Source organism: Strongylocentrotus purpuratus, unplaced genomic scaffold (assembly GCF_000002235.5).
Source record: "Strongylocentrotus purpuratus isolate Spur 01 unplaced genomic scaffold, Spur_5.0 spur5_scaffold_10, whole genome shotgun sequence".
Classification (NCBI taxonomy): domain Eukaryota; kingdom Metazoa; phylum Echinodermata; class Echinoidea; order Camarodonta; family Strongylocentrotidae; genus Strongylocentrotus; species Strongylocentrotus purpuratus.
Genome location: NW_022145595.1, coordinates 10,654,969 through 10,682,808, shown reverse-complemented (window position 1 = coordinate 10,682,808; position 27,840 = coordinate 10,654,969). Strand labels below are relative to the sequence as shown.

The window sequence follows — 27,840 nt, the reverse complement described above, 5'->3', positions numbered from 1 at the left end:
GATTGTCCTTACTTTGAATTATAACGAAATAAGAGGAAGGAACGTGGTATTGTATTTTTTGCTTCTGCTCTCCTTCTTCTCAGTAATTTCTTTCCCCTTACTTGATTCGTAATAACGCAATACAAGAATGATATATAGCGGCGAACCATTTGAGCTGAGCCCAAAAAGATAAGGTACCCTACAATCTTTTGCAGAAAAAAGGGTTTCTTTCTAGTTTGTAATTTAGGGGGCATTTTTTTTTGTTATGCTTAGGGTGTGTGGCAGCCCATCAGTAAACTATCTGCAAGCAGAAACTTTTCAGTCGTGACATTTGATTCCTAAACTCTTTTGCTACAGATATTTGTTGATTGTTGTGTGCTCCAGATCAAAAATACTACTTTGAAAATATTGACACCCCCCCCCTCCCCCCCCCCCCTCCCCCCCCCCCCCTTGATGCCTTTCTGGCTTGCACCGACTTAAATATAACACGCACACACACACACTCTCTCTTACTAACTCTCACACGCCGACATGCACACACAAACAAAAGAGACTTCATGCTATTTGATAGTTAACAGTTAAATTTGACTGATTGCCATATAACACTTAATACAAGAGTGGGAAAATGTTTCATTACTCTTTCCCATTCCTGTTGAGCCCCCCCCCCCCCCCCCTCATCGGTACCTACGATTTAAAGAATACAACATTAATTTTGCCTATGCCCGCCTCCCCTCATTACTCTTTCCTATTGCTGTTGAGCCCCCCCCCCCCCCCCCCTCATCGGTACCTAAACAATACAACATATTGCCTATGCCCGCCTCCCCCCCCCCCCCGTCCTGTCTTACCATTTTGTTATTATCATTGTTGACCCCGTAATTATGTTTAGGGCGGCTTTAGGGCCTAAATCATGATTAGAATGATCGTCGTTTATTGTAAATCGTAAGCTTTGTAGCAGCGCAAAGTCAAGCACCGCATCTCTAGAACGACCCCTTCTTGGAATAAAAAATAAATATTGTTGTATAAAGTTGTATAAATAATAATAAAGATGAATTGTTGGTGACTGCGAACACAAACTTTGTTATTAAAAAAGTAATAAAAACAAAGAAAGAAAGGAAGGAAGACAGAAAAAAAGATAAATAATCGTCATAATAATAATATTAATGATAATAATGATGGTAACCAAATAATAAAAATAATAGTAACGATAATACAAATAATAGAATTGTAATAAAATAATATTAAAATGATATTAATGATAATAATAATAATATTACATGTAATAGTATCAATAATAAGAATAATGATAATAATGATAATATATTGACAGATCAGTGGTAATTAAGTAACTGAAATCACAACATTTATATATGGAAAGAAACAAGGGAAAAGGAAAGAAAATGGAAAGCTAAGAAAGAAATAAGAAAGAAAGAATACAAAAGTAGAACTGAATGAACAGAAAGCAAGTTAATAATAATAATAATAATAATAATAATATGCCTCATCAGTATTCATACTGTTCTCCCTGAGGGCCGGTCCGGGCCCTGTAATCATTATAACAGATAAAGAAAGTAAAGGGAAAATGAGGAAAAGATAAGAGAAAACATAACAATGTGAATGAAACTGCTTACAGTACAGTAGTAATGGGCGGTAGCTTCAGTCTTCATCGGTCCACTTCAGGTCCACTTAATACCGCGCGTGCATTACGCCTTACGGACGCACATTCCATAATTTATCGGATGATCTCGATTTATAAGTGCGAACTGGCGAGACGTGGATTAGACTCTAAAAAACATCAAAAATCTTTATTGGGAGTGTCAAGTGATGTAGCCGGAGAAAAGTGCCTTCGTTTGGCTTCTTTGGCTGATGAACAAATATTCATCTCTTCTTGTTCTTCAGTACCTATCACAGTGGCAGAGAAAATGAATTTCTTGTAAGTAAACTCTCGTCGATGATGACGTTATTTCGTTGATAAGTGACGGGGGTCTTTGGGCTGACCAGGCTGAACAGGCAAATTGCGCTGCCAGAGCTAAGGCGGAGGCTAGTCCTCCATCGCCGCTAGCGCATAAAGGGAGCGCGGCTACATTGACATTGTTCCAGCCTTGGCCTTGTCTCAGATTGACCACTAAATTGATTTTAAAATATTCACTAATGTTTTGATGTTTATAATTACTCACATGCTGTATCATAAATTGGCAAGGCCAAGGAAGGACGGTGACTCATTGTTTTCAGTGTAACTTTTACAATCTGCACAAGATCATACTAGATCTAGATCTAGTACTAGAGTCTAGATGAAGAAGACACACTTGCTCAGTTGCTGACTTGGCCTGGTTGGTCTTTTACTTATAAGTTTTTGTTTTACTAGTTTTAGTTTTAATCTTTACTCTTGAACTTAGCTTAAGTTTCAACAAAAAGTTAAAAAAAATAGAACTTAAAAGTGGAACCATACTTAACAATTGACACAGATCTAGTGTCGGACTAGGAGACAACCATGATGGTTAACTTAGTTTTTGACGTTCAATGATTCCAATCATATTTGCTGAGAATGTTATGCAAAAACCAATGTACGGAATTATCATGGAATACAAGAATCTGCCACTGGGATACTCATTTACTCTGTAGTGATTCATTGCGTGTAATGCCTTTGAGGGATTCCGCCTCCCCATAGACTTTAACAATTACACGCAAATGTGTGTACACACTCGAGCAGGCAGTGGCTTACAGTATTTCATGAGATGGACGTACAAGTGTACTTTTTGATTTTATTGCATATTTATGTGTGCCATTTATTATATCCCATGTGATTGTTTTATGACATTTTGTTATTGATAGGCCCTAAGGCAAGGTTGATGTGTAAAGATTATAAACTCAAATTACTCAATAATATTCCTACAAGTAGTTTCTCATTCCTGCCTGCAGAAACCTGTACAGAATCTTTATTCAATCTTCTGATATCGCTCACATTCTGTTACTCAGCTGCATTAGAAATAAAATTGGTGACCCGACTCTTAGATTTTGTGTAGATTTATTGAAATACATATAGGATTCAGATAGTGATAGAAGGTCACGAAGGGAAGAAAACACAGGTAGAAAAGGAAAGTTGTCACTTTTTTTTTTTTTTTTAAGCAGATGTTTCTGCATTTATTGATAAATCAAATATAAAACATTCAAATAACAATAATAGTATATAATATAATTGATTTACATAAAGAGTGACAACTTAATACACACAAAATAAAAATGCATAATTGAAAGCTTAAAAGTATGGGGGTAAGTAAAAAATAATCAAGATAAATGCAGAGGCCAACTATCATAAGCAAGGATGCTTGAGTTGATAGCAGCCGGGAAGAGGGGGGGGGGGGGGGGGTACATGGCGCTGTTGGTGTAGGTGAATAGAGAGTCATGTATAAAGATTTTGTACATAAAGTATCTGAATAAAAAATGAAAAGAAATTAAAGAAATTAACATTAATGATCCAGAAAATACACAAAGGCAAAGAAGACGATATGTTGTACCTTTCCCGACTCTTAATCCTTATCTGTATTCAGTCCCCCTCCTGCGCAAAGCGCGGAAGCTTAGACGCTTCATTAAATTATTAGAGAAAGAAGATGATTTGTTGTACCGTTCTCGACTCTTAATCTTTAATTTGAACTCAATTTCCCCCTTCCCGCGCGAATCACAGAAGCTTTGACGTTTCATTAAATTATTAGAGAAAGAAGACAATTCGGTGTACCGTTCTTGACTCCATTACCCTTTTTTCTTCCTACGTCCTCTTACTTTTTTTCTTCTCTTTCTCTTTCTCTTTTTTTTTCGGTCCGGCGTTTTTTGGGGGGCGACCGCCCCCACTGCCCCCCCCCTGGCTACGCGCCTGCCTTTTGATAGGAGGTATATATTTGAGTGATATGAAAATAAAAAAATAAAAAACGGGGTAGCTCTCTAGGTGTCAAACAAACGATCGACAGAGTCTTCTAATTGTGCAAATTTGATTTATGTTTTTTTAGTGCATGTTATTTCCAGCAATTAAAAAAAAAGGACAATCCAACCTTTATGATAAGTTCAAAGGCAGGAAAATAAGAGAAAAAGAATGAGCGAATGGCGAAAGTTTGAGAAGAAAAAAAATCAGACCAATAATGAAAGGGGAATGAATGTTTGAAATATGAAACTTTTAAAGATTTCAATATTCTGTTATGCAAGTTATTGGGAAATGTTTTTGGTGTTATTCCGATTACTGACAAGTTATTTTGCAAATGTAGACCAAATGCAAAATTGAGGGAATTTTCTTGTTTGAGTTGTTTCTTTTTGTACTAGATCAAAATAGTGAAATGGTTTTAGTGAGGGAAATAGAAACACAGCATGGTTTTGCTGTGGGAAAAGTTTTAGTAATTATAGAGCTCTGGGAAACTAAATGCTAAAAAAGGATCTAAATCAAAACATTAAAATAATATTAAAAACCACTGTGAGAATATCACACTATTACAATTTAGCAAAAGCAATCAGAGCTCTTTTGAACAAAAAAGTATTTTGTTACACTAAATGCCTTTGCTTAGAAGATTGCCACTGTGTAAATGGGACCCTGCTGAGCCTGAGAACATTTCTTCCCTGTTCTAATATACAGTGTACATGTAAGCTGCATTTACACTGCAAGAAAAAAATCATTGATTTTCTCACATTCCAGTGTTTCGTCGGTAGTTAGCAACTACTGGCAAACACGACTAAAAAACCCAAAATTGAAAAATCCACCTCTGGTCTCTTGAGTGATTTTTTTTTAAAGCCCCACTGCACTACTTATAGCTACTTGCGCCCTCTACATAGCAAACAATGCCTAATCAGTGCCTGTTTTGTTTCCCATGATCCCCTTTTTCTTATGTTGATTGAGAGCTTATTTGATGATATGACCACCTGTCAGTGACCATGCAGGGAGGTCTAATCCTCCTGGCCAAACTAGTGCAGATGGGCTTTAAATGACTGCTGACATTTTACAGATTTTTTGCAGTGTAAAGCGAAATTTTTTGGTACGATGCTTGTTTTTGTGATGTGTCTCTCCTTGCTTCAGTGTGATGGCACAAAGAGAAGCGACAAGTTGCCCATGTGCACTACTCACCAAAAAGTCAATATGAACTTTCACCAACATTATTAATGGGTTTTCCCAGTATTGTAAATGCCTAAATGGTAGTTCAAAATATTGTTGATTTTTCAAAATGGTGTTTGAGATGTGTAAATGGGCCTGTAGACTACTTTTACGTGTGAACGTAGCCCATGGGGTGTCGTCATGTAGAGCTATCTATGTAGGTCAACCAAATGAAATCCGATGATCGATTCAGCTCTTCATCACTGTCTAGTGGTTAGAAGAGTTTGCTATACTCGTCTTCATGAGTCATGCCCAGACTTCGTCATGAACTGAAAGAACAATCATGTGTTTGTTTGAGTATGAGGACAGTATGAATAGATCATTGGATGCTTCATTTAAAGCAACATGTTTCTAGTAAACCAGTGGAGAAAAAAAAAGTGGAAAGAAACCCTAAGGAATAACACCCCCCCCCCCCCCCATTTCCATCACAAATTTTCTTTGGAAAGTGCATTTTGGCATTGTAATTATTTACAATAGCATATTTCCAAAAAGATCCGCCACCTACATGTATTAAAGGGATCCGGTAACTTTGTCTTAGATTCTGAAACAAAATTCTGGATTTAGCGCATGATGCAATGATAATTATAAACCTTTAGGTCAGTCAGGAACCCCATGACTTTTACAAGCCGATCGCCTGCCTGATTATCAAGATATTTATGATTGGAATTACAAATTTTGAAAACCGTTCGCCTGACGGTTTTCATAACACTAAAGTCTATTGGGGAAAACGAGTATGGTAAAACCGGTCACACAAAGATTTTTACTTTTTTGAGGCACTTCTTGATCATTTTGAAGCGCAATTTTTTTAGTGCTTCAATATTACACCTTATCACAGACACTGATAACACGTAGGGCCGTGTATCTCAGATTTAACATTGTTAAACGATCCCTTTAACCCCCCCAAAAAGTATTTTTACACCGTAGTAAACATCTTATAATTATACCCTACGGTACTCAATGCTGACATTGATTTTAGGAGCAGTCTTCCATTGTTATGAAATCAATCAGCATTCATGTAGAAGAAAGGAACGTAAAGGATCGTATATTCCTGGGTATTCTTCTACCGGTACATTGAAAAGAAATAGAAAGTGACGTTTTCTGTTAAACATTCCATTTAGACATGATGTGGTTTGACCACTTTCCATTCTGAATCATGGGCTGAGATTATATCCATGTTCACACTTGCTCTTAAAATTGTAGGTAGGCCTACCGATGGGGGGGGGGGGGGGGACTCAACAGCAATAGGAAAGTGTAATGATCACTTTCTTTCCTCATTTGACTGTTACCAACTTTAAGTTTGGGAACCTCATATTTATAAACAACGATGCACCATTCACAAGTACATTTGCAAGGTCCCTAACTACAAGATAACTTCAAAGTTTAAACTAGTATGACCTAAACAAGGGAGATGGGAAGGCCCTGTCTAAACTTACCGGTGCATGTAAAGTTAAAAGACTGTTGTGTGAATCTAATGTAAAAAAATGTCCGTAAAGAAATTGCCTCCTGTTGAATTTGTTTGGCATCAACATTGCCCTCCACATTTTTATGACGTTTTCAATGATACTGCAAGAAGCAAACATTCTTATAAGATATGTCACAGCCTCACTGAGTCACAGGTGTCTGTTACCACCAGATTATGTAATCATTGTTTGACTAAGTTTTCCCTATGTCATAATAATACTGTACACCTCATACTGTTTGTTGTAACGTGGACCTGTCACCTTTGTACATACATGTACAAGCTGAATGTGTACCAAAAAATGTACTTGTAGGTCCTTTATATAGTCCTATTTGCACATTAGAGCTTTATCGTCCTAATTGATCATTTGCATATCAATAAAAGAATGATAGCGCTGGTAATTCTGATAATACAGAATGCTGGCATTATGCCATTAACATGAAGGGGATTCACTTCTTTTTTTTTTAAAGTCTTTTATGAACTGTCCATTTTCAATGTTATGAATGTTCACTTTATTGTATTAACAAACAAATCACAGATATTTAGATTGATTGTGACAGTTACATACTTACATCCCTCCCTTAAATAAGGAATGAAATACGTGTACATGTAGTTTTCAGAATACCATCTCATTCACATGTCCAGTACGCTGTACCCTGTACCCAAATAGGCCTACATGTAATGTACATGTACATGACTGAGCTGTAATTCTGTTCATCACATAGCCCACTGAGGCATTCTGAATTTTGGTTTCATCATTGAATCATGAACCTAGTAGTTCATGTATTTCAAAAAAGTTGTTTACGCTTTGAAATTCTAGCCTGGTAAGGAGGTTGTTGACTCAGGGTCATGAGTTTGTTGGCAGAGTTGACTCAGTTCTTTCTTCACAACTACTTTTGCTGTAGGACCTGTTAAGTGTTATTGAGATGGGCAATGCCAACAAGGTTTTATTAACTGTATTAGGTGCAATTTTTTAACAAGGGTTTGGACTCATACCCAATAATAGGAAATGTGTTGTTGCTTTTAACTTTTTATCAGAATGTGCAAGTGAAAATAAAATGTTTTGAAATACTGTTAAATAGAATGTTATAGGATGACAGATTTTCTCCCAGTCCCCTGAAAAAAAAAAATGATTGGAGGCTTAGGCCTGCATGTTTTTACTTTGAATAGAGTTGGAGAAGAACACTGTGAATGCAAACTGTAATACAGGTGTTTTTTTTTTGTCCCGTATTATTAATGTTATTAATGTAGATCTGTATTAAAGGTATTACAAAGTTTTGGTATGGGGTCATGAATTTGGTTAAAATGAACATATTGGAAGCATACATGTATGCGATCGTACAATATTCAGTGATCGTTGTCGCGGTTGAAATCGAGTCTAAAGTTATGAAATTGTAAATAATAAACTCTTTTTGTTGTATAGCTCCCTCTCAAGGTCAAGATATTAATTAAGCTATAAAACAATGTTTTTGACTAAAATTGACCGATTATCTATTCCTGTTTGAAAATTATATATCACAACTACATATTCTGATATTTTCATGGTCGCAGCTACCATTGTAGGACCGTAGGGGCTATTTGAAATTTATCAAAATTTACCAGGAGCACCGGTAAATTGTTATATTCAATTTTTTTCAAAAGCAGAAGTGTTTAAGGGGCTAAATTTTCTAGTGCATATAATACATCCACAGGGGCATCCAAATATATAAATATTGTATAAAATCACTATCCACCCAATTTTCAAAATTTCCCAAAACTTTGTATTACCTTTAAAAGTAATCACACGGTTTTACAAGTATAGGCTAGACCATGAATGTTAGTCATGCTGTACTGAAAACACATAGCTTATATTTGTATCTACTTGGTATAGTCTTTTGAAGCAATAATGATTTCATTATACAGCGCATCTTTTAATCTGCAAATGGCGTACAAGGTACAAGGTACATGCATAGAGAAAATCTTCTAATTTTCCTGGTACCAGTGAAAAAATAGACTATGACCTGAGTATGACGTGCATCCTTAACTCTTGAAATAGCAAGAGAAGATGGAAAATCCAATCACATCCAATCCAATCCAATCCAGGAGTTTATAAAGCGCCAATATCTAGTTGCCTAATCAAAGGCGCTGATGAGACTGAAATCCAATCCAATCCAAAAGATATTTGATATAGCGCCTTTTCCTTGCAGTTACAAAGCGCTGCACACACGCTCCACAATGTTTGGGCCACTTAAAAACAAAAGTTAGACACTACTCAGAGATCAGTAAAGTATATTTAGGCTACCAAAACTGTCTGTTCATGAGACATCATTGAATATAATCTCTGTCAATGGGTTGTATGGACACAATCGTTTGACATCAAGCTTTCCCAACTATCCATTTTGAATTTGCATGTATACGTGTAGCTCATGCACATTACTCATTTACATATTCCATTTATGTAACTAAAAGGAACACTGTTATTAGAATTGAAATTAATTATGAACTTTTCCTTTGTTACGAATCAAGCCTACTTGTACTGGTAGACACTTTTATATTTTCTGACATCATTCCTTGTCAAAACCATACTTTACATTTTATCTTCATGTATCAGATGCATGCCCTCCCCCCCCCCCCCCCATTTTCATTAGGAATTACCTTCAATTCAATTGACTCCAATTCGATTGACTATTCATGTGCCAGAATCCAATGCCGTCATCACTCATTCTAAATTAACCTTTTCATGGTAACGACTAATGAGATAGCAGAAGCAACCAGACATTATGAACATGAATGTGCATTGATCAGCCGTCATCATGCCATCAGCAACAGAATTATGTAAAACCTAATCATCGTTCGTTCCTTCATTGCATCAATTGGGTGATTGGGTCGCATATATTGAGTTCCTTCAAATTCAATTTAATTTATAATTAGATACCTACATGTACATGTATTGTACAAAACATGTTTGCATAGGGCTACATTACAGTTTCCAGACTTTCACAATTTTGTACTTCTTCCAGACTTTCATAGAATTCCTGAAAAAATTCATGATGAATTAATGGGATAAACCAGGACTCTAGACCATTTGGGGGAGGGGGGGGGGGGGTCCGGATTGAACTTTTGACAGTCTGTACATGTATGCATGAGCCCTATGTGAAAACTTGAACATTTTGGGGTCTCGAGTCTCGACATAGATTTTGGGCGCCCGAGTGTCCTGGGCGGCTATTAGTGTTGAGTCCTTGATAAACAATCATATTTCATTGCTTGAATATTGTTTATTTCTTTCAAAGGGTTTTCCATCTAAATTAATTCTTCTTTTCTTTGTTCGTAGTAATTAAAAAATGATAAAATAGGCTGTGAATTTTATTATGTTTACAATAGTATGTATAGGTTATATTGTACCTAAAATTGAAATGTGTGACTAATTCCATCTCATTGTACTTTTAATTATTTTTTTAAAAGGGGGAAAGAAAGAAAAAAAAAGGAGTGAATGCTTTGACTACACGTTGGTACTCGATTGCTTTTCATTTGTGATGCCATGTACATGTACATGTACCTACACGTAACTATACACTATGGTCTATTATAGCTATGGTACATGTACATGTAGGCTTACAAATTCCTACTGCTTAATTCCAATGTGAACTTTGGCACCATGCACTTCAAAAATTGCGGGTTTTATTGTAGTACACAGTAGTATAATCTCGATCCCTCTTGATGAATGTCCTACATGGAATAAATGGTACACATGTCAAGGGTGATGTATGGGCCATTTATTAAATTCCTTCATTCCGGTTGCTGCTAGTGACGATAGTTGTGGAACTGCAACAATTGACTTTTAGTCTTTTCATCAAGGTGCCTTTGTGTACACACATCTGCCAACTTGAATTGCTTGATTTTTTTCGAAAGGCTTCTATTTGAAAGACACATCTCATGAAAATTTAGAAGAAATTTGATATTTGAATAGCGCTGAAATTGAATTCGCAATAAGAGTGTGTCAGATCTGCTGTACTTGTACAGTTGTAGTTCAATCTACGATGAAATGGTTATGGATTGTATGTTAATGACAGCTTTGTTAGTGAATATTGTGTTGCCAATTGAAATCGTGCTGGGACTTTATTATCGGCTACGTACGGCAGACAGGTTTCAATACTATACAGGCATGTCTGAATGCCAGTGACTATGAAACAGAATGACCACCAATTTAGAGAAGGTTGCTTCATTGAATGATGAACATTTTGTATTGAACAGGACCACATCCATCTGCCCCCTTTTCTTTTCTCCCCCCTTTTCTTTTCTCCCCCCCCCCCCTACTTTTTTTTCTTTTCTTTACTCCCCTCCTCCCCCCTCTACTTTTTTTTCCTCCACAATACTCCATCCCATCCATACTGTACAGTCTGTACTTGTATTGTTTTATCGAGTGTGGGGCCTAAACAAACATTGCTCATACATTCTAATGTAGGGACTTTTTTAATGGTTATTATTACCCTTGATGTACTGTACATATGCATGTAAAGGCCTACATGTGTACATGTAGATGCAATATACCCCTTGGCCCCTCTGCTCTTATGGTATTGTGAATACAATCCTCCTGACTTCTGAGCAGTTTAATTCTCGCTACCCCAAATAGCGATTCTGCCGAGATCCGGGGAAAATCCTGAAAACGCGCATTGCATTATGGGATAGCTTTTCGACATTACAGCTTCCTGTGCAGGCGTTCGTGATCACAACCCTCTCTTTCACGGTAGAGTTTAACGGCCTTTTGTGCTAAAGTCACTAATTCTGCCCGAAGCTTTCCATTGCATATTATAATCTGTACAAATTACACTGATTGGCATCGATTTTAGCGTGCGTGAAAACTCTGCACAGCGAACACAGGCGCTAGCGCCAGCGGGATGGGACTCTATACCGGAAGTTGTAGTGACGACCCGAGAGAGTGAAAATTACCTCGTCTCGCGAATTTCGAGATTTTCGTACCTATTTAGGGTAGCGAGAATTGAAAATCTCATAACAAAAGCAACAATTGAGGATATAGTTGGAAAATCTCAAATCCATAAAATATTAAATTGCTTCTTCTTTTTGAAATCCTGTTGTAACTTCAATAGATCTATTTATACCATCCATAGACAGAATGATGTGGGCGTTCTAATTCAGAGACTATTATGCCTAGAGTCTTAAAGGTCTAGAGTTGAGCAGCTTATCCGACATGTATCCGTAACTCATAGAATCAATCCGTTGGTCAAATTTAATTTTAGGGATTGATCGAGAAAAATGTGGCGCCTACATGTATATCTTTTGCCAACTTTGTATTCAGTATTAAACAGACCCAAACCTGTATCAGTTGTAATTGATTCATGGGGTGTGATCTGCATGCATGCTGCCTAGAATGTAGAATTAAATAGAAACACAATGCCAGATACATTGGGTAAACCTAACTTTAATACAAGTCTGAAGTCAAAATGTACATTTTGTTTCCTGAAAGTGTCAACTTAAAGGGAGGCTTTACTACTTCAGCTAAAAGGGATTATACCACCCAGTGAGCCATCGAGGTCACTGTGACAGGTAGCTATCTCATTAACTCAGCTCTCATTTAACATAAGAAAAAGAGGATCATGGGGGACCAACAGGCACCGATTTGGGAAGTTTTCTATATAGAGGGAGCAAGTAGCTACAAGTAGGACAGTGTGCCTTTAAAGTATGTGCTAACATATTTCATCTACATGTACATTTCAGTCTTACAGAAGTGTACAGTATTTGCAGGGGGGGGGAGGGGAGAAATTTGATTTTTATTGTATATCATTCTGATTTTGAAATTTTCACTTTAAGAAAAAAATCCTGTCTTCATTTTTGGCATAAAATGCAGAAAAGTCCTGAAAAGTTCATCATTTATATAGCTGTCCATAATTGCCATTCGTATGATTGATTTGTTGATATTTTTAGCATCGTATATAATCATTATTTCATCATAACAAAACTCAGGAAGAGGCAGGCATTAATCATTTTCTGTATGGACTCGTATTACCTGCTTACTTTGATAATTTATAAAGATATTTATCCTTCATGGGTTTAACCTTACAATAAATCATTGCTTTGATATAATTTTGTATGCCTTAAGTTATCATTAACCTCTTCATAATCACTATGGTTATCATAACCACAAGCAGTTCTTTACCAAATAGTCATCTCCTGGAATCGTGACAAAAAAAGTGGAACAATGCATAAAATATCCAGCAACTCACCATTTAAATGATTTATTACATGTACATGTAGATGGATCTTTCATAAGGCTCTTTATAATTTCTGTGCGAAACTCAACTTCAAGGGTAATGCCACTTTAGAGTTCAGACATTTGTTCAGGTTCGTTGGAATTGTAAGATGGCCCTGACATGGGAAAGATTAAGTATCCTGTTGGAGATTTTACAATGGGTTCCCTATCTCGCTTGTTTGGCTGTTCACTAGTTAAAGGTAACACCACCTTCAATCTCTCTCTCCTCGAAGAAACTCCAATAAACAAGTATGCACCAGTGCCTGAATATAGATTGGTTGTTTTATAGGTGGGCTGTGACGTAGCTCGAGCACAAAAGAGGTAAACAACTTTACAAAGGCTTAAGCAAACGGCACAATGAATAGGGGCGATATCCATCCCCGATCTATTGTAAAATGCAGCCACTCTTGGGGAGTTGGAGTCTGAAACCCCAGCTGATTTTCAAAACACCAATGATACTGGAGATGAATTTTGCATGTGGATGAACTTGCCGGGGGAGCGTTCATAATTGATGCGTTTCATGAATGATCATAGATATGATGTGATGCCATCCAGATGACGTGCGTAGAGCTCAAAGTCATGTTTGCTTGCACACATTAATGGCAGCGTTTTGGAGGGTTAGGGGCATTTGGGGATTTACACAACTTTGCATAATGTGCACGGGAAAGAATTTATTGCCCCTCCGTATTGAGAGTGTCAGGTTCCATTCCATGCAATCAGCTAACTCATGTTCATTGCAATGTAACAAACAGTACATGTACACATGTCTGTGAGTTGGTTTGCTACATGTAGGTAGAATAAAATGGGGTAAATAAGAAGAGGAAAGACTGGACGAGGATTTTTAACTTAGTTTTTTTTTCCCCTACAAATTGTTGCTTACCCTTTTTCATTTCTTTTACCGATGTCCATCATGACTAGAAAACAAAATTGATAAGGATCATGAGGTAAATTTGCATTATTCCTAGCTGAAAAAACATGTCAAATTCTAGTTTCCAATTTTTTAATATTTTGATTCAACCCTCTGTTTCCTTTCATCCATTATAAAATGCAAGATTTGAGGCTTTTTAATCAGTTTCATGTTTTGGTTTGTAGGCTGTAGGTCTGTAGGCCTACATGTATATACGACTTCATGAGGTTACATTTTTAAATCGTCTTGAAGCCATAAGGGCATCTTCTCATAGACCACTAAATTTTCTAAAAAGGTATAATAATGATAACAATAAAAAAGAGAACAACAACAACAACCAATGCCTGAGGATTGCCAAAAAGAAATATGAATATCTCTTTTTAAAGGGCTCTCCTCATATATTTATATACACTATATTATACTTTAATACAGAGTTGACACGCTTGTGGGCTCAAAATATATTGATAACAGGTTTCATTATGATCACATCATTCCAATATATTTGATGTAGAAGCTACATGTATACTACAGCAGTGACTTGTACTCAAATTGTTTTCTGAATATGTACACCTGTACAAAGTCATAAGTGTCCTATTAATTATGTATATATTTCATATATGTCCATTGTCCAGCATCATCATAGGGCAGACCTGGTACAGCCATTTTTTAATAGTAAAGTGACTCAGTGTCTAAACTAGGTAAATTGTGCCACACCCCCATTAGCCAGTGCTTGGGATATAGACACCGCTATACAATAACAGCGCAATATGTCATGAGATATACATGTATATATTGTACTGTACTTTTATATGTATTATAATAAAGGCCTTTGTGATAGTTAATATAAAATTGATTGATTTGGACATTCCACCTTTTTTTACAAGAATACCAGAGTACTCTGTTGTTTATAGTCCATAATGTTCTATAAGATAATGGCACATTGCTTCTTCTTTTTATTTTCCTTCTCTTCATCTTTCTTTTTCTCTTATCCCCACTTCCTCAGCCCTCCCTCTCTCTCTCTCTCCCCCCCTCTCTCTCTCCATCTTAAATCTAATCTATCCATGTCATCTCCCTCATCTTCCTTCCCTCTCTCTCTCTCTTTCTCTCTCCCACTCCCTTTCTGCCTCCATTATTTCTTTTATCTTCTTTACCAGAATTAAGTAAAGAAGCATCATATAATGGCATCAGATAATTGGTACATGTTTAATGTACAAAGTAGCTACATACAGTTTACATTACGTCACAAATGATTTGACCTCGTATTTAAGCTAAATCTATACAGTATTTGGCATGAGAAAAGTGCTCGGCTTTCAACAACAAAAGAAGAGCAAATATATACCGGTAGGTGATACAGTTTGAATGTGGTATGTACAATCAAGTCTAGAGAAAGAAATGCAGTTTCACTTACAGGCTATAAAAGAAAAGGTTTCAGGTACTGATTTATGATTCGATATTCCCATAATGAATTGCTCTACTAGCTTCTATATATGATACTCAATAAATCACTTCAATGAATTATTAACCTCAACAAATTAGGGATCTATTGCTGACACTTTAAAATATTATAAATGAAGCGTGAAGCCATTAATTAGCATGTTATTCACTCCACAAGCAACTTGCCTCTGCATGCATAGTGCAGGTCTACTTGTCAGCGACACTCAAGCAAATGTTTGCTTGTGTTCAATCTACTGCAGTCATCCAGAAAGCTTGTCTTTCTTCTTCACCTCCTCACCCGTCAGATATTTGTGGTCATGACGAAGTCACAAATTGGCAACGTATTAACTGACCGGTGGTGAGGGTCTGCGCCCATCAATAAGTGAAATGGTCCGTGCCAGAAAAGCCCCATGAATTTGCTTTTGCAGTCACACTACATTTACCATGTGCTTGATTGGGAATAAAAGGCCTGTTTTCACTATCTCGGGATTGCCAACTATCCAGCTAATTTGCGTCTTCATCAGACCAAAGTAGCAATTAGCAGGATATTTGGTCGGGATTGTCATCCTAAGATATCTTAGGATAGTTTGCAAAATATCCAGCTATTTGTCCGGTACGTCTTCACCAGACCGAAGACTCGCACTAACGCTGAGTAAAACATCTCAAGCTAATTTTTCAAGGTCGAGTTTCAAGTTACGAGGTCGAATCTCGAGCTGATGAAGACACAATTTGTAACTTCGGGATTATTTCCCAAATCAGAAATAGCAGGCTATTTGGCAATCTCGAGATGATGAAGACGCGCCTAAAGTCATTATTTTCAGTCATCCTCTTTGTTAGCATAGAGAAGTAATTAATAAACTGAGGCACTCTTGTGAAGCAAAAACATGACAAATGTGCATTTTGGTTGCTGTTGGTATCATTTGTCAAAATTATATATTTACAGGAGTATAATATCTTGATTGATTACGCACACCCAGATTGATTGCACATTAATATTTGAAAGAAAAACAAGTGTTTGATAATACTTGATGAGGTAATCCCTGAAGCAGCTTTTCCAAGCTATACTGGGATGGGATGTGTTTATGAAATGAAAAGGAATTAGAATTATATATCAAGACTTTGCAGCTAACAAAATTATTATTGATACCCCTTGTAAATTTGATGACTTTTGCATTTTTTGTATTAACTCGAGAATGAAAGGTGGACTGGTTGAATTAGGGCCTTTGTTGAATACGTTTAGATGTAAGCTTCAATATGTCACAAACTCAGAAAAAATAAATGAAGACAAATCAATTTTTTCACATATTTAAAAATGACAAAACTTGGTAAGGGTTATGAATAATTTAGTTGTTAACTATACATTCATTTTCACAGAGAAAATAGAAAGGTTTCTTTTTCTTTGTATTTCTGCATCATGCATTCAAGCCTTGAATTACCCAGAGTACAAAGAGCATTTCTTCTTTATGTCCTTCTGTTCTCCTTGGCCATAGTGACCCTCTTAAAAAGACCAAGGTTTAGGCTGTGTTTTAGAAGCCCCTTAAAATTGTTTTACCTTTGCTGATTTGACAAAAGGTTTCCCATCTGTAATATACATACATATTGGAGAGATTCTATGGCTGAATCGTGTGGAAATTTAGTTTTTACAGCATTTCGTATTCTAACTTTGAAACATCCCACATTGCAAGTATTTTATCTTGTTCAGCTAACCAAGAAAACCGCATAAATTGTAAAATCTCTTTTTCTACTCAAGCGTTCAAAAATCAACTCCTGTACAGGTGTACAGCATTACCACAATGTGGCATAATTTATTAATTGTTTTGCAGTCAGCAATCTACTGTAAACTCCAAACCGTTCTCTATTTTAAGGATGCGCTACAAGATTGTTGTGTGCTGTTGTCATGGTGATAACCATGCGTACAGGCTGTGAGCACGAAACACATCCATTATACACAGACGGAAGATGGGAGGAAACATCCGCCCCCGTTAATTAAGCCATTCAGTCGTCAAAACCAATGTTGAGCGTAATTTGTGGCAATCGGTGGGTGATGTGCAAATGATTAAAATTATATATTTGATGGACATTGATGGTACATGTTAGGTTAGTACATGTATGTACATATTAATTGCCATGCATGGCAGAAACTGATTATTCGCTTGATTAAAGATCCACCTGCACGCCATTGATGAAACTCCCCAGCATACGTCCTTATCTAGTAATTACAGTATGCATTTTATTTTGGAGGCCATTATTCCTTTGATAAGGCCTGTATAAAATTCAGGCCTTGTGAATAGAAATAACCCATCCTTGCCCCTGATTAATATTCTGATTGAAAAATGTATATCTTTCATTAGAATTAGACACACTTATCACATATTTGGTCACGTTCATTCCCTTTTTCAATAGACCGGTTTAATGACATATTCAAATTATATGCATACATGTACTTGTTAAACAAAGATTGTTCTCGACAACCTGAAAGCTTGTCGAGGCTTTCCCGACATAAAAACAAGTAATGTATACAGACTAGATTCCAAGCATTGTAGTTCATTAATTAATAACAGGTCAATGGAATACCTCGTCATCAGGTCCCCAGGAAAGAAACATCCATAAATTTGAATACAATACACCATTAGTAAATTGGGCTATTAGACACACATCTAATCTTGTTCATGCCCCTTTTCAACTACATGTATCTTCATGCGCAGATATTCTAAAGATTGTTATCTGAATACTGCATATTGTCTTTCAATCTTCATGAATGAGCATGTGGTCATTAATTAATAATAACTGTAAGCTAGTTTGATTCCATAATTAATATTCTTGACTTATGAAAAGCAGTGAAAAAACATGGTAATTTTGCATAGGATTAAGGGAAGTAGGCATTTATTCGATAACACATCTGACAAAAGATTTTCAAATTCATACAAGAATATTATCAATGCTACTGAATAGTGATTACCATTGGGCTATTGACATTTCTTACTTAAAAGCAACCTTTAATTTCAGAACCAGAAGTATCAAATGTTTTTATTGACACCAATTATTGAGCAGTTACCTGCACTTTGGAATCTACCTCAATAGTACATGCACTCATAAACCTCCATAGTACAGATGTCAAGAGACATAATCTTAAAATGCTTCTGTCGTATACAGTGTAATGTGATCAGAAAAGAATGGCTTGCATATATACACACAGATGTATCTTGAGTAGAGATTAATCTTGAACAACGGAAAGTTTGAGAGAAGATGCGGGATGATGAATGGCACTGATTTGTCATCTGATCTGCGGGGTATCCCAGGAATCCAAACGGACCCAGATTGCTTTCTCGTTAATTAGGAGATCATGGTGGGAATAAAGGGCACCATTTTGCTTGGCTGGGTAAAAGCCAGAAGGGTGTTAATTCCCTGCTAAAGGATACAAGTTAATGCCTTTTGGCTCTTAGCGTACTATTGTATCAGGATGAATCCATGATGAGAGTAAGGGTTAAGATCTTGTCTGGTGAGCGTCAGAAGGGCCTCTGTGTCAAGCTGGGATATGAGGTACCGTCCTTCTGTCTCTCCTCAAAACATCCATGGTGAGAGTGAGGGGTACCATTTTGTCTGTTGAATGCTAGAAGGGTGTTAATTCTGTGTCAAATGATACGAGAGAACACCCTAAAGCCTTAAAGGATTCTAGTTATGCCCTTCTGTCTCTCAACACCATTGGATCATTAGTGTCCTTGATGGAAGTAATTAGGGGTACCATTTTTGCTCTTGAGAGCCATAAGGCATTAACTCTGTGTTGAATAGTATGAATTAATTTCCTTTTGGCTTTCTCTCTGAGGACACCATACAGCATCCAGGTATGAGAGATGATGTGTGTTTGGCAGGGCAGGTCAGAATCCTAGCCAGTGACAATGATCTGAGATCTTGAAGATACCTGTACATGTACATGTACTTCAGGATGTTACTGACCATTCATTTATTGTTTATAGGATTAAAAATGGGTGTTTATTTATGGGATTTTTTAAGCATGTTTTTTAAACATCTTATATTTTTAGAAAATACTGTATGTACCGGTATATATATTTTTTGTATATTACTAATATTCTTTTGCGACACACTGCTGCACCCCGGTAGAAAAACGCTGCTCTAGACCTCTGTCCATGTGGTGATGGAGGTATTTCTCTACTGATTTGGTTCATGTATCTTTGACCTGAATATTAATAGCCTCTGGCGATGATCGGAGATTAGATGACTTGATTTGAGGTTACTGACCAGCTACCATTGTCTATAGCATTTTTTAATTTATAATAAGGACTGGGGTTTATAATGGGATTCCTAAAGCCTGTTTCTACACAAGATCAGTATGAAATTTAATTATGTAGCAATTGTACTTTCAAGAGCTATAGGCAGTGCAGTATGCTGACCAGCTAATTATTTTTTAGAAGAGGGGATAGGGGAGGGAACCTACTGTGGTATCTGGAGGTTTTGCTTACCAGTAGTAGTACCAGTAATATCTTTATTCCTTGAAATGGCCGAGATTTGTGTCTCATTAATTGGGAGATCACGATGTGTGTGGGGGGTGTGTGAATGGATCATTAAGATATGAACTGCTGCAAAAAAAAATGTTTAAAAAAGGTATGGGTGGTGGAGTATTTCTCTATTGCCTTGGCAGCATACATACATGTACAGCGTATGCTTGTGCTCTGAGACTTCCAGTAGAGGGCAGTATCGAAGGTCACTGACCAGTTAAAGAATTGTATCAAATAGGATTAGAAAATGGTTATGTAATTCTGATTCATGAAGCATTCAATGGAAAGTTTTAAAAATGGCGTAATGATACAGTAGATTGATTAGCAATATGTCATGCTCCAACACTTTTAGAAGAAGGCAGTACTGACTACTAGGTCACTGACCAGTTCAGAATTGTTATAAATTATCTATTTTAAATAGGATTAGAAAATGGATCTGTAATTCTGATTCATGAAGCATTCAGTGGAAAGTTTAACAATGGCATAATGATACAGTAGATGGATAAGCAATAGGCTACATCTACATGTATTTATAAATTATATACAATCTGTCATCTGTGATTGCATATTAATGATACTTCTCAGGTTTGGTTTTAATTAATACTTATTAGCAGTTTCGATGATGACAGAGTCAAAAGCAAATGAGGATATTGACCACATTTTTTTAGAAATACATCTTGAGTTGAGAGCCAGAAGGGTGTCAAGTTATATCGTTATACATGGGGATCAATGTCCTTTTAGCTCTCAACAGAGGAGATACATATTGGATACATGTCTTTGAAAGTTCAACATATGGCTTAATGTCTTCATTCTTAGTTTTGGATCCTGGTTCTGTATTTGTTCGAACAGTGTTTGAATAACAGGGGAATATAGAGGGAAAGGAAAGAACTATAAATCATCTATCACTGTGTGAAGAAGTAGAAAATACATGTAGTATCCAATGTCGTCATATAAGATCTGAACATGAAGTTAATGAAGTTTCAACAATGTAATTAAAGCATAATTGAAGTAAAGGATGAGGCTGAGTGTAGAAATTTATCCTTTCAGTTTTGCACGTCATTATGTGATGTATTCAAGTGTAACACGGACATTTGAAATAGAAAGTACAATGAAAAAATGATAGTGAAAAAGACTACCCGGTATTGGCAGTCAAAATTTTTAGATCTACATTGTATGATTATATACATTCATGTATTGTATGATAAGAAATGAAATATAAAAGAGAATTTAGGTCATTTCCTGAGTTCATATAAGATATAATAAGCAACTTGATGTACAATGTAAATGTAAGTGTCGCTACACAACTCATGCAAGACTTTAGCTTTTCATGGTATTATTATTTATTACCAGTGATCTTTGGAATAATCAGAGGAGGAAATTAACACAGTAGGAAGAAGAAGAAGGTAATTAACTTTTATGCTAGAGTACTTGGAAAGAAATGAAAGTATACCAAAAAAATGAGATCATTTCCGTAATATATTTGTATTAAAATAGAACTAGAACAAGTACCTGCATAATAGGAAGTCGAAAATATGAAAATCATTTCCTTTTCTCTTCTATTCTATTAAAGAGAAGATCAAGTTCTGGTGAAGATGAAAATGATTTGTGAATTTACTTCTCATTCATCTTGTGTCCTTTTGGAAGAATTCATAGCAGAAATCTCCCTTCAATAAGATAGAAGAAACTGAAAGAAAAGAAACTGAAAGAAAATAGAAATGGGTGGAAAGTTTGGACCAAACTTTCATCATGCCACTTGTGTAGTCCCATATACCAATTTTTTTTGCATTGTATGTTGTGTTTTGCAACATTTTTCCACTTTCAGTTTCTTTCCATTTTGATCGTGATTCCAAAACCTCAGAGTTTACATCAGTTCACATCTCCTGTGTAATCGGACTTTCCCAACTGATACCGGACACTCCCTTTCACAATGTAATCGCATGACCAGCTCTTTACATTATCTTTTATAAAGGGATTTGGTATCTTTGTCTGAGATTCTGAAACAAAATCCTGGAATTAGCTCATGCTGCAATGATAATTATAAACCTTTAGGTCAGTCAGGAACCCCATGACTTTTACAAGCCGATCGCCTGTCTGATTATCAAGATATTTATGATTGGAAATCGAAATTTCAAAATTTGATTTCTTACGGTTTTTTAACACTATACAGTCTATTGGGGAAAATGAGTATGGTAAAACCGGTCACTCAAAGATTTTTACTTTTTAAGGCACTCCATGATCATTTTTGTAGGGCTTCAATATTACACCATATCACAGACACTGATAACACAGGGCCTTGCATTTCTGATTTGACATTTAAAAATGATGCCTTTAAGACAGCAGTGATCATGTGGTGCATGTATGTTGTAACAACATGATCTAGAACACCTACAGTCCTGGAAACAAAGCACGGAGAAAAGACAGGAAGCAAGCAGTGTGCAGCGAGATAGATTATTTCGTTTCAAGTTCAAATGTCAGGAAAATTATCTGAAACGCCTGAGGGATAGCATCTAATACCACAATTTGGAAGGGAAGAAGCGTGTTGCGGGGTGGGTAGATTGTGGGTAGTAGGGCTACGATGTTCGGACATATGAGAAGCAGGAGGCTACCATTTCGTTGGTCTTGGGAAATCGAGAAACTGGGTGAATCGACATCCTGTGCATGATAGTCTAAAACCTGAATAGCAGAGTATGAAGAAATAATTTTAATGTGTAAGGTTAAACTGTAGCAGTTTACAGTATTCTTACAAGGTTTTAGTATCTGTATACAGTCAAACCTGTCTATAGTGGCTGCCTAAGGGAAACACAAAAAGTGGTCTGTTTGGACTGGCGGTCTTTGTAGACAGGTTCCTTTAGTACATGTTTCAAGGAGAAAGCATTTTCAAGGGAAACAAAATATGTGGTTTTTGTAGAGAGGTGGTCACTTAAGCAGGTTTGACTGTACCACACACAATCTTACATTTGTTTCTTTCCATTTTGGAAGTCAGATCCAAAGCATATTTCAGTGTTTCCCTAAAATGTTGTGACAAGATGACTTGTCATTGAGGTTAAGAGAGGCCAAAGATTCTGTTGACGGAAGCAACTGAGACAGGTTATTCAGGACATGGATTTGTATATCACTAGAGACATGAATACAAAGACAGTTCTTTGACATCTAGTTAGGAGTACAAAGAAGGGTCTTCATTCATACAGACAGCAATGAATGGGCCACTTTAATAGAGGGATCCACAGCTGTATCGCATGTAATTTATGGATTCTAAAAAATTGTACTTTCCTGAATCGTCAATGCCATTCTTCTGATTTCCTCTCACTTTGTTTATCAGTTTTCTGTCAACCTTGTTCATACAGCCAGACCAACTCCAAACCAAATGATAGGGTGAAGGGTGAAGGCTCTTGAGAGAAAAACAGAAATTAGTGATATTTATGTACACAACAAACTTGAGAGTTATCCATCACTACCTCACCTCACAATCCGCTGTCCAAATTGCCAATTTGAGATTTCCATAGCTATATCGATAACGATTTGAGATTTCTATAGCTGTAATGATCTCATGTTTCAAACATTCATAACTTTCTTATTGGTTTTAAGTCATTTCAAACTGTTGTAATTCTGTTTCTACAAAGGGTTGATTGTCCTTTAATTTTGCTGAGGAAAAACTAGACAGAAATGCCCTCCAAAGCTAAATGAATTCATGCGAGGATTTAGACCATGGAGTTCATAATAGTAGCTATTACAAATACCAGCTCCATGGTTTACCAGTTCAATGCTCTCACAACTTACAAGGCTATGAGTCATGAGAATTTGTAAGAGAAGAACTATGTTTCGAGCTTTCGGCAAGGGTAAAGATGAGAGGATTAATGTTAATACATGTTGGCTAGCGCCTACATTTACATTAGATGTACATATAATTTGAAAAGAGGGGAAAAGGGTAACAAGAATAAAAGAAGAGGCTTGCTGTGGAGAGTAACCACTCAAAACAATGACAGATAGGCAGAAAATATTTTTGTTTTGTTTTCAAAAAGGGGGAGTGGAATAGCCAAACTTTACTTTCCTGACAAACAATCCAAGTGTGAAGTGACAAAGAAAACAAAACAGAAAAACCTGAAGTGTGTGAGGAACTGAGCAAGAACAAAGTTATGAGGTAAAATTAAAACGGGAAGGATCGCTGTAGAGAGTAATAACTCAAAATATTGACAAATAGGCAGAAAAGGGTGTGTTTTTTTCAAAATGGGGACTGGTATAATAAACTAAAATTTACTTTTTCAAACAAACAATCAGTGTGAAGTGACAAAGGAAAATAAAAGAAACACCTAAAGTGTGTGAGGTGAAACTGAGCAAGAACAGGGTTATGAGGTAAAATTAAAGCGGAAGGATTGATGTAGAGAGTAACAACTCAAAATATTGACAAATAAGCAGAAAAGGTGTTTTTTCTTCAAAAAGGGGGAGTGGTATAAAAACCAGAATTTACTTTTCAAACAAACCAATTAAGTGTGAAGTGACAAAGAAAACAAAACAAAAAACCTGAAGTGTGTGAGAAACTAAGCAAGAACAAGGTTTTGAGGTAAAATTAAAATGGAAGGATTGCTGTAGAGAGTAACAACACAAAACAATCACAAATAAGCAGAAGAGGATTTTTTTTTCTTCAAAAAGGGGGAGTGGTACAAAAACCCAAATTTAATTTCCAAACAAGCAATCAAGTGTATAAAGGTGACAAAGAAAAATACAAAAGAGCTGAAGTGTGTGAGGTGACACGAAGTAAGAACGAGGTTACATTAAGTTCATTCTTTCATGTTGGCGGCGACTTGTTAGGTAGAGAGGGTCTTTTAGCTGTAGTGTTATGCAGTACTGTGTTCACAGCCTGTTGCAATTAGCAAGTGCTTTTTCTCTCGCAATACCATGCTGTGCATTAATGCTATCCCTCAAGAAAACTCTGCAAACTCTGCCCATAATCAAAACCAATTTGCGCTCTCTATTTCATCTGGTCCTGATTTTAACGAGGGAAACCCCTAGAGTGTGCTCGGGAATAATCTATGATGATTTTCTTTTGTGAAATTCTATTTTCTGTTTTAATTGGCTTGTTTCTGTATCAGTGGGGGCTCCACCCTAGTTTAACGCAATATTACATGTAGCACTTAACGAGGATCACTAAAAGAAATTGGGAATTTGAGGGCAACCAGAAGACAAAGTTGGCAAATAATGGGGACAGTATTCTCATCATTATCGCATGCTGAAATAAGTACATATTAAGTTAAATACCGGTACTCCAATTTAATTCAGTTTCAGATGTTAATGTTAATTACCAAACATGTATACACGTAGCTTGCAGTGAAAAGACAGTACAGGAAAAAAAAATTAAAAAATAGATAATTACAATGTTACTGAAAGAAAAAATTAGGTGAGGCACTTCTATTTAGATTACCTCTCTTCACCCAGGTTTTGTAGTCATTGTAGTTTATGGAGGCATGATAAACATTTGAATCATGCTCTACCGCCTTAAGATAGTACAAGTGAATAACACCCGCTGTCTTTTACAGTTGCAATGTAAAATGTCAGCTGTAGGCATTTCTTCAGTGGTACTATTAATTGTTTAAAAGAATTCTAATCATGAAATCTTAGAGCACCTACATCCTAGTTATGCCATGACTAACATTCAAATTTTTTATTTCTCTTTTCTTGAAATCTGCAGTAGCTCAAGGGGCGCCAAGACGTTCCGGCCCAAGAAGAACATTCCAGAGGGTTTCCACCAGTACGAGCTGATGAAACATGCCGAGGCGACGCTTGGCAGCGGTAACTTACGGCAGGCCGTCAGTTTACCGGATGGAGAGGACATCAACGAATGGGTCGCGGTCAACAGTAAGTATTATATACCTCTCTTTTGAAATCTAGCCATCTGATTGGTCAAAATTGGAGTCGTGATTTTAGCCTTGCCCGCCTACCGGTTAATAGTCTTTTGAAAGATGCCCGCCTACCAGTCAATAGTCTTTTAAAAGATCTTGTCAAAGAACAAGGGCAATAGTGTTACGGAAAGTGGCAGGATGTATTTACTTCGGTGTACCCTTCATTCTATCCTACATCATGATTGACAGCTATAATTCTGGATACAAAATCCTTAGAATTGGCATCATTCTAGATCACTGTACTTAATAACTGTAAGTCATTTCCTCAAATGTCTTAATACAGGTTTGTGTGTATTTAGTCCCAAATCTTGCTATGCTGATAAAGTGATAGTTTAAACAATTTTATCGTCATGATTGTCTGGCTCCTTCCCCCTGCCTTTTAATCTTTTTAGGGCTGATGGCTTGAATATGTCGGGCACCTTGCCATTTAAGTCAGATACATGCAGGCCTAATGTACATGCAGTGCAGCGTGAAGGAAATGTCATAGGGTGACCTACGATAATTTTAGTTTGTAGGAAATGTAAATCCAGTATTAGCAGTTCTTGGAATGCTTATACATGTATGAAACCATGTCAGGCTATGTGGAATATGGTGTATGAGATTCAGAGTTAAAAGCCAAAGGGGGAAGCCCCTGATATTCCTCTGATATTCTAGATTTCCTTTCCTCATCCACCTTCATGAGGTTTGCAATTAATCCCCATTCTAATTCCCATAGACATAATACAGGGGTCACCCAGTTCGAGTAGGCAGAGGGTTAACAAGATGCCATGCGTACATTTTCTTGTGGATGATGTCACTTAGTTTCAAAGAAGGGGGTAAAAAGTTTATAAAGTAAAAATACTACCAACATAACCCTATGGTTTGTGATAGTGTCATAGAGATTTGGGAGACCCTTTTACACAGAGTTAACGCCCTTTCTGGCTCTTAGCAGATGACATATATATGAAGATGATTTGATCCTATGAAATGATGTAAACAAGACCAAATGATGATAAGCTATTTGAAGCTTATAACCTTTCATTCCACCATTTATGAAACAAATTTGACCATCTCATTAGGTTACTAAGGATTACTAAGGATTATGTTACTAAGGTTACTAAGGATTAGGTTAATACTGAGGACCCGTCTGGCATCAGATGCGGGCTGAGGCCAGACCGAGGCCAGACTGATGCTAGACTGATGCTAGACTGATGCTAGACTGTTTTCAGTTTGAATGCTCCATCCTGCACAAAACCAAAAGAGGAAAAGCGACCTGAAGCTTCTTTATTTCACTATTTATGAAACAAAAATGTGACCATTGCATTAGGTTAATTGAATGCAATTCCTTTACATATTGCTCATCCCTCAAAATACAACAACATTTATTAAAGTGTTTGTCTGTCTCCTTACATACCCTCCAGGCAATACACTTGAATCAGTTGAATGTATTATGAAAAATGTCCCTGAATCCTGCTCCAAGGGCATAGAGAACATGAACAAACATCCAGATACTAGCCTCGTTGTAAGGCCCACATGCCTTTTTTTTTCCTTCTCAGAGGATGTACTGAGAAAAAAGGAAATTACCTCTACCATATTTTACTGAAGATAAAAACCAATGCTTGATACATGTACCTGTACAGGGAAATAAGCCTAAATACTGGATTTAGTACTATACTGTTTGTAGGATATGGTAAAATTGTACTTTTTATTTTATTGGAACCTCTCCAAATTACAATGCAATATAATTTTAAGGCATCAAAACTAAAAAATAAACAATAGTGTACCCTGCTTTAAGGGCCAGGAAGAAAACTCATAAAGGCTTGTTTCAGATATAAGGCCATGGTAAACGTGCTGCGCCAAAAAGAAGAAAGAAAAAAAATAAACACCTTTTGTTGTGCAAAGGTCATGGGCATGTTCATTATTCAATGAGCTTTGTGTTTCATACAGGATACAGTAATGTGAAGCACATTGCACTTTTTACTATCATAAAGTTTAAAAAGTCATGGTTTTGCTGCGTCATACGGTATGTAAACAAGGCTCAACGGTCATTCTTTAGTTGAATTTTTTACCTTTGATTCATGATCATCATTGGGGACCCTAGACATCATCATGTACATGTATATGTAGAAATGTAGTCATTACATTCTAGGAAAACTTGAAATCAATTGATATAAAATGAAGAGGATTACAACAAAATTACTAAGTTTATTTTGTAAGGCTTTTGTAAAGTGTAGTAAGGAAATCTATTCTTATATTTCCTATCCACACCCTCTCTTATAAACAGTTGATATTAATCACAACTATG

The 27,840-nt window shown here is 36.5% G+C and overlaps 1 protein-coding gene across 1 annotated transcript in view; it reads left to right on the top strand.

Moving 5' to 3' along the window:
* Positions 1-1,705: 1,705 nt before the first annotated feature.
* Positions 1,706-27,840, top strand: part of LOC115921671 (MOB kinase activator 1A-like) — a 35,026-nt gene continuing 8,891 nt past the window's right edge. The window contains exons 1-2 of the mRNA XM_030979467.1: positions 1,706-1,909; positions 25,346-25,512. Of these exons, the coding sequence (XP_030835327.1) occupies positions 1,716-1,909; positions 25,346-25,512 (361 nt within the window). The 5' untranslated portion in view covers positions 1,706-1,715. The remainder of the gene's footprint in view (positions 1,910-25,345; positions 25,513-27,840) is intronic.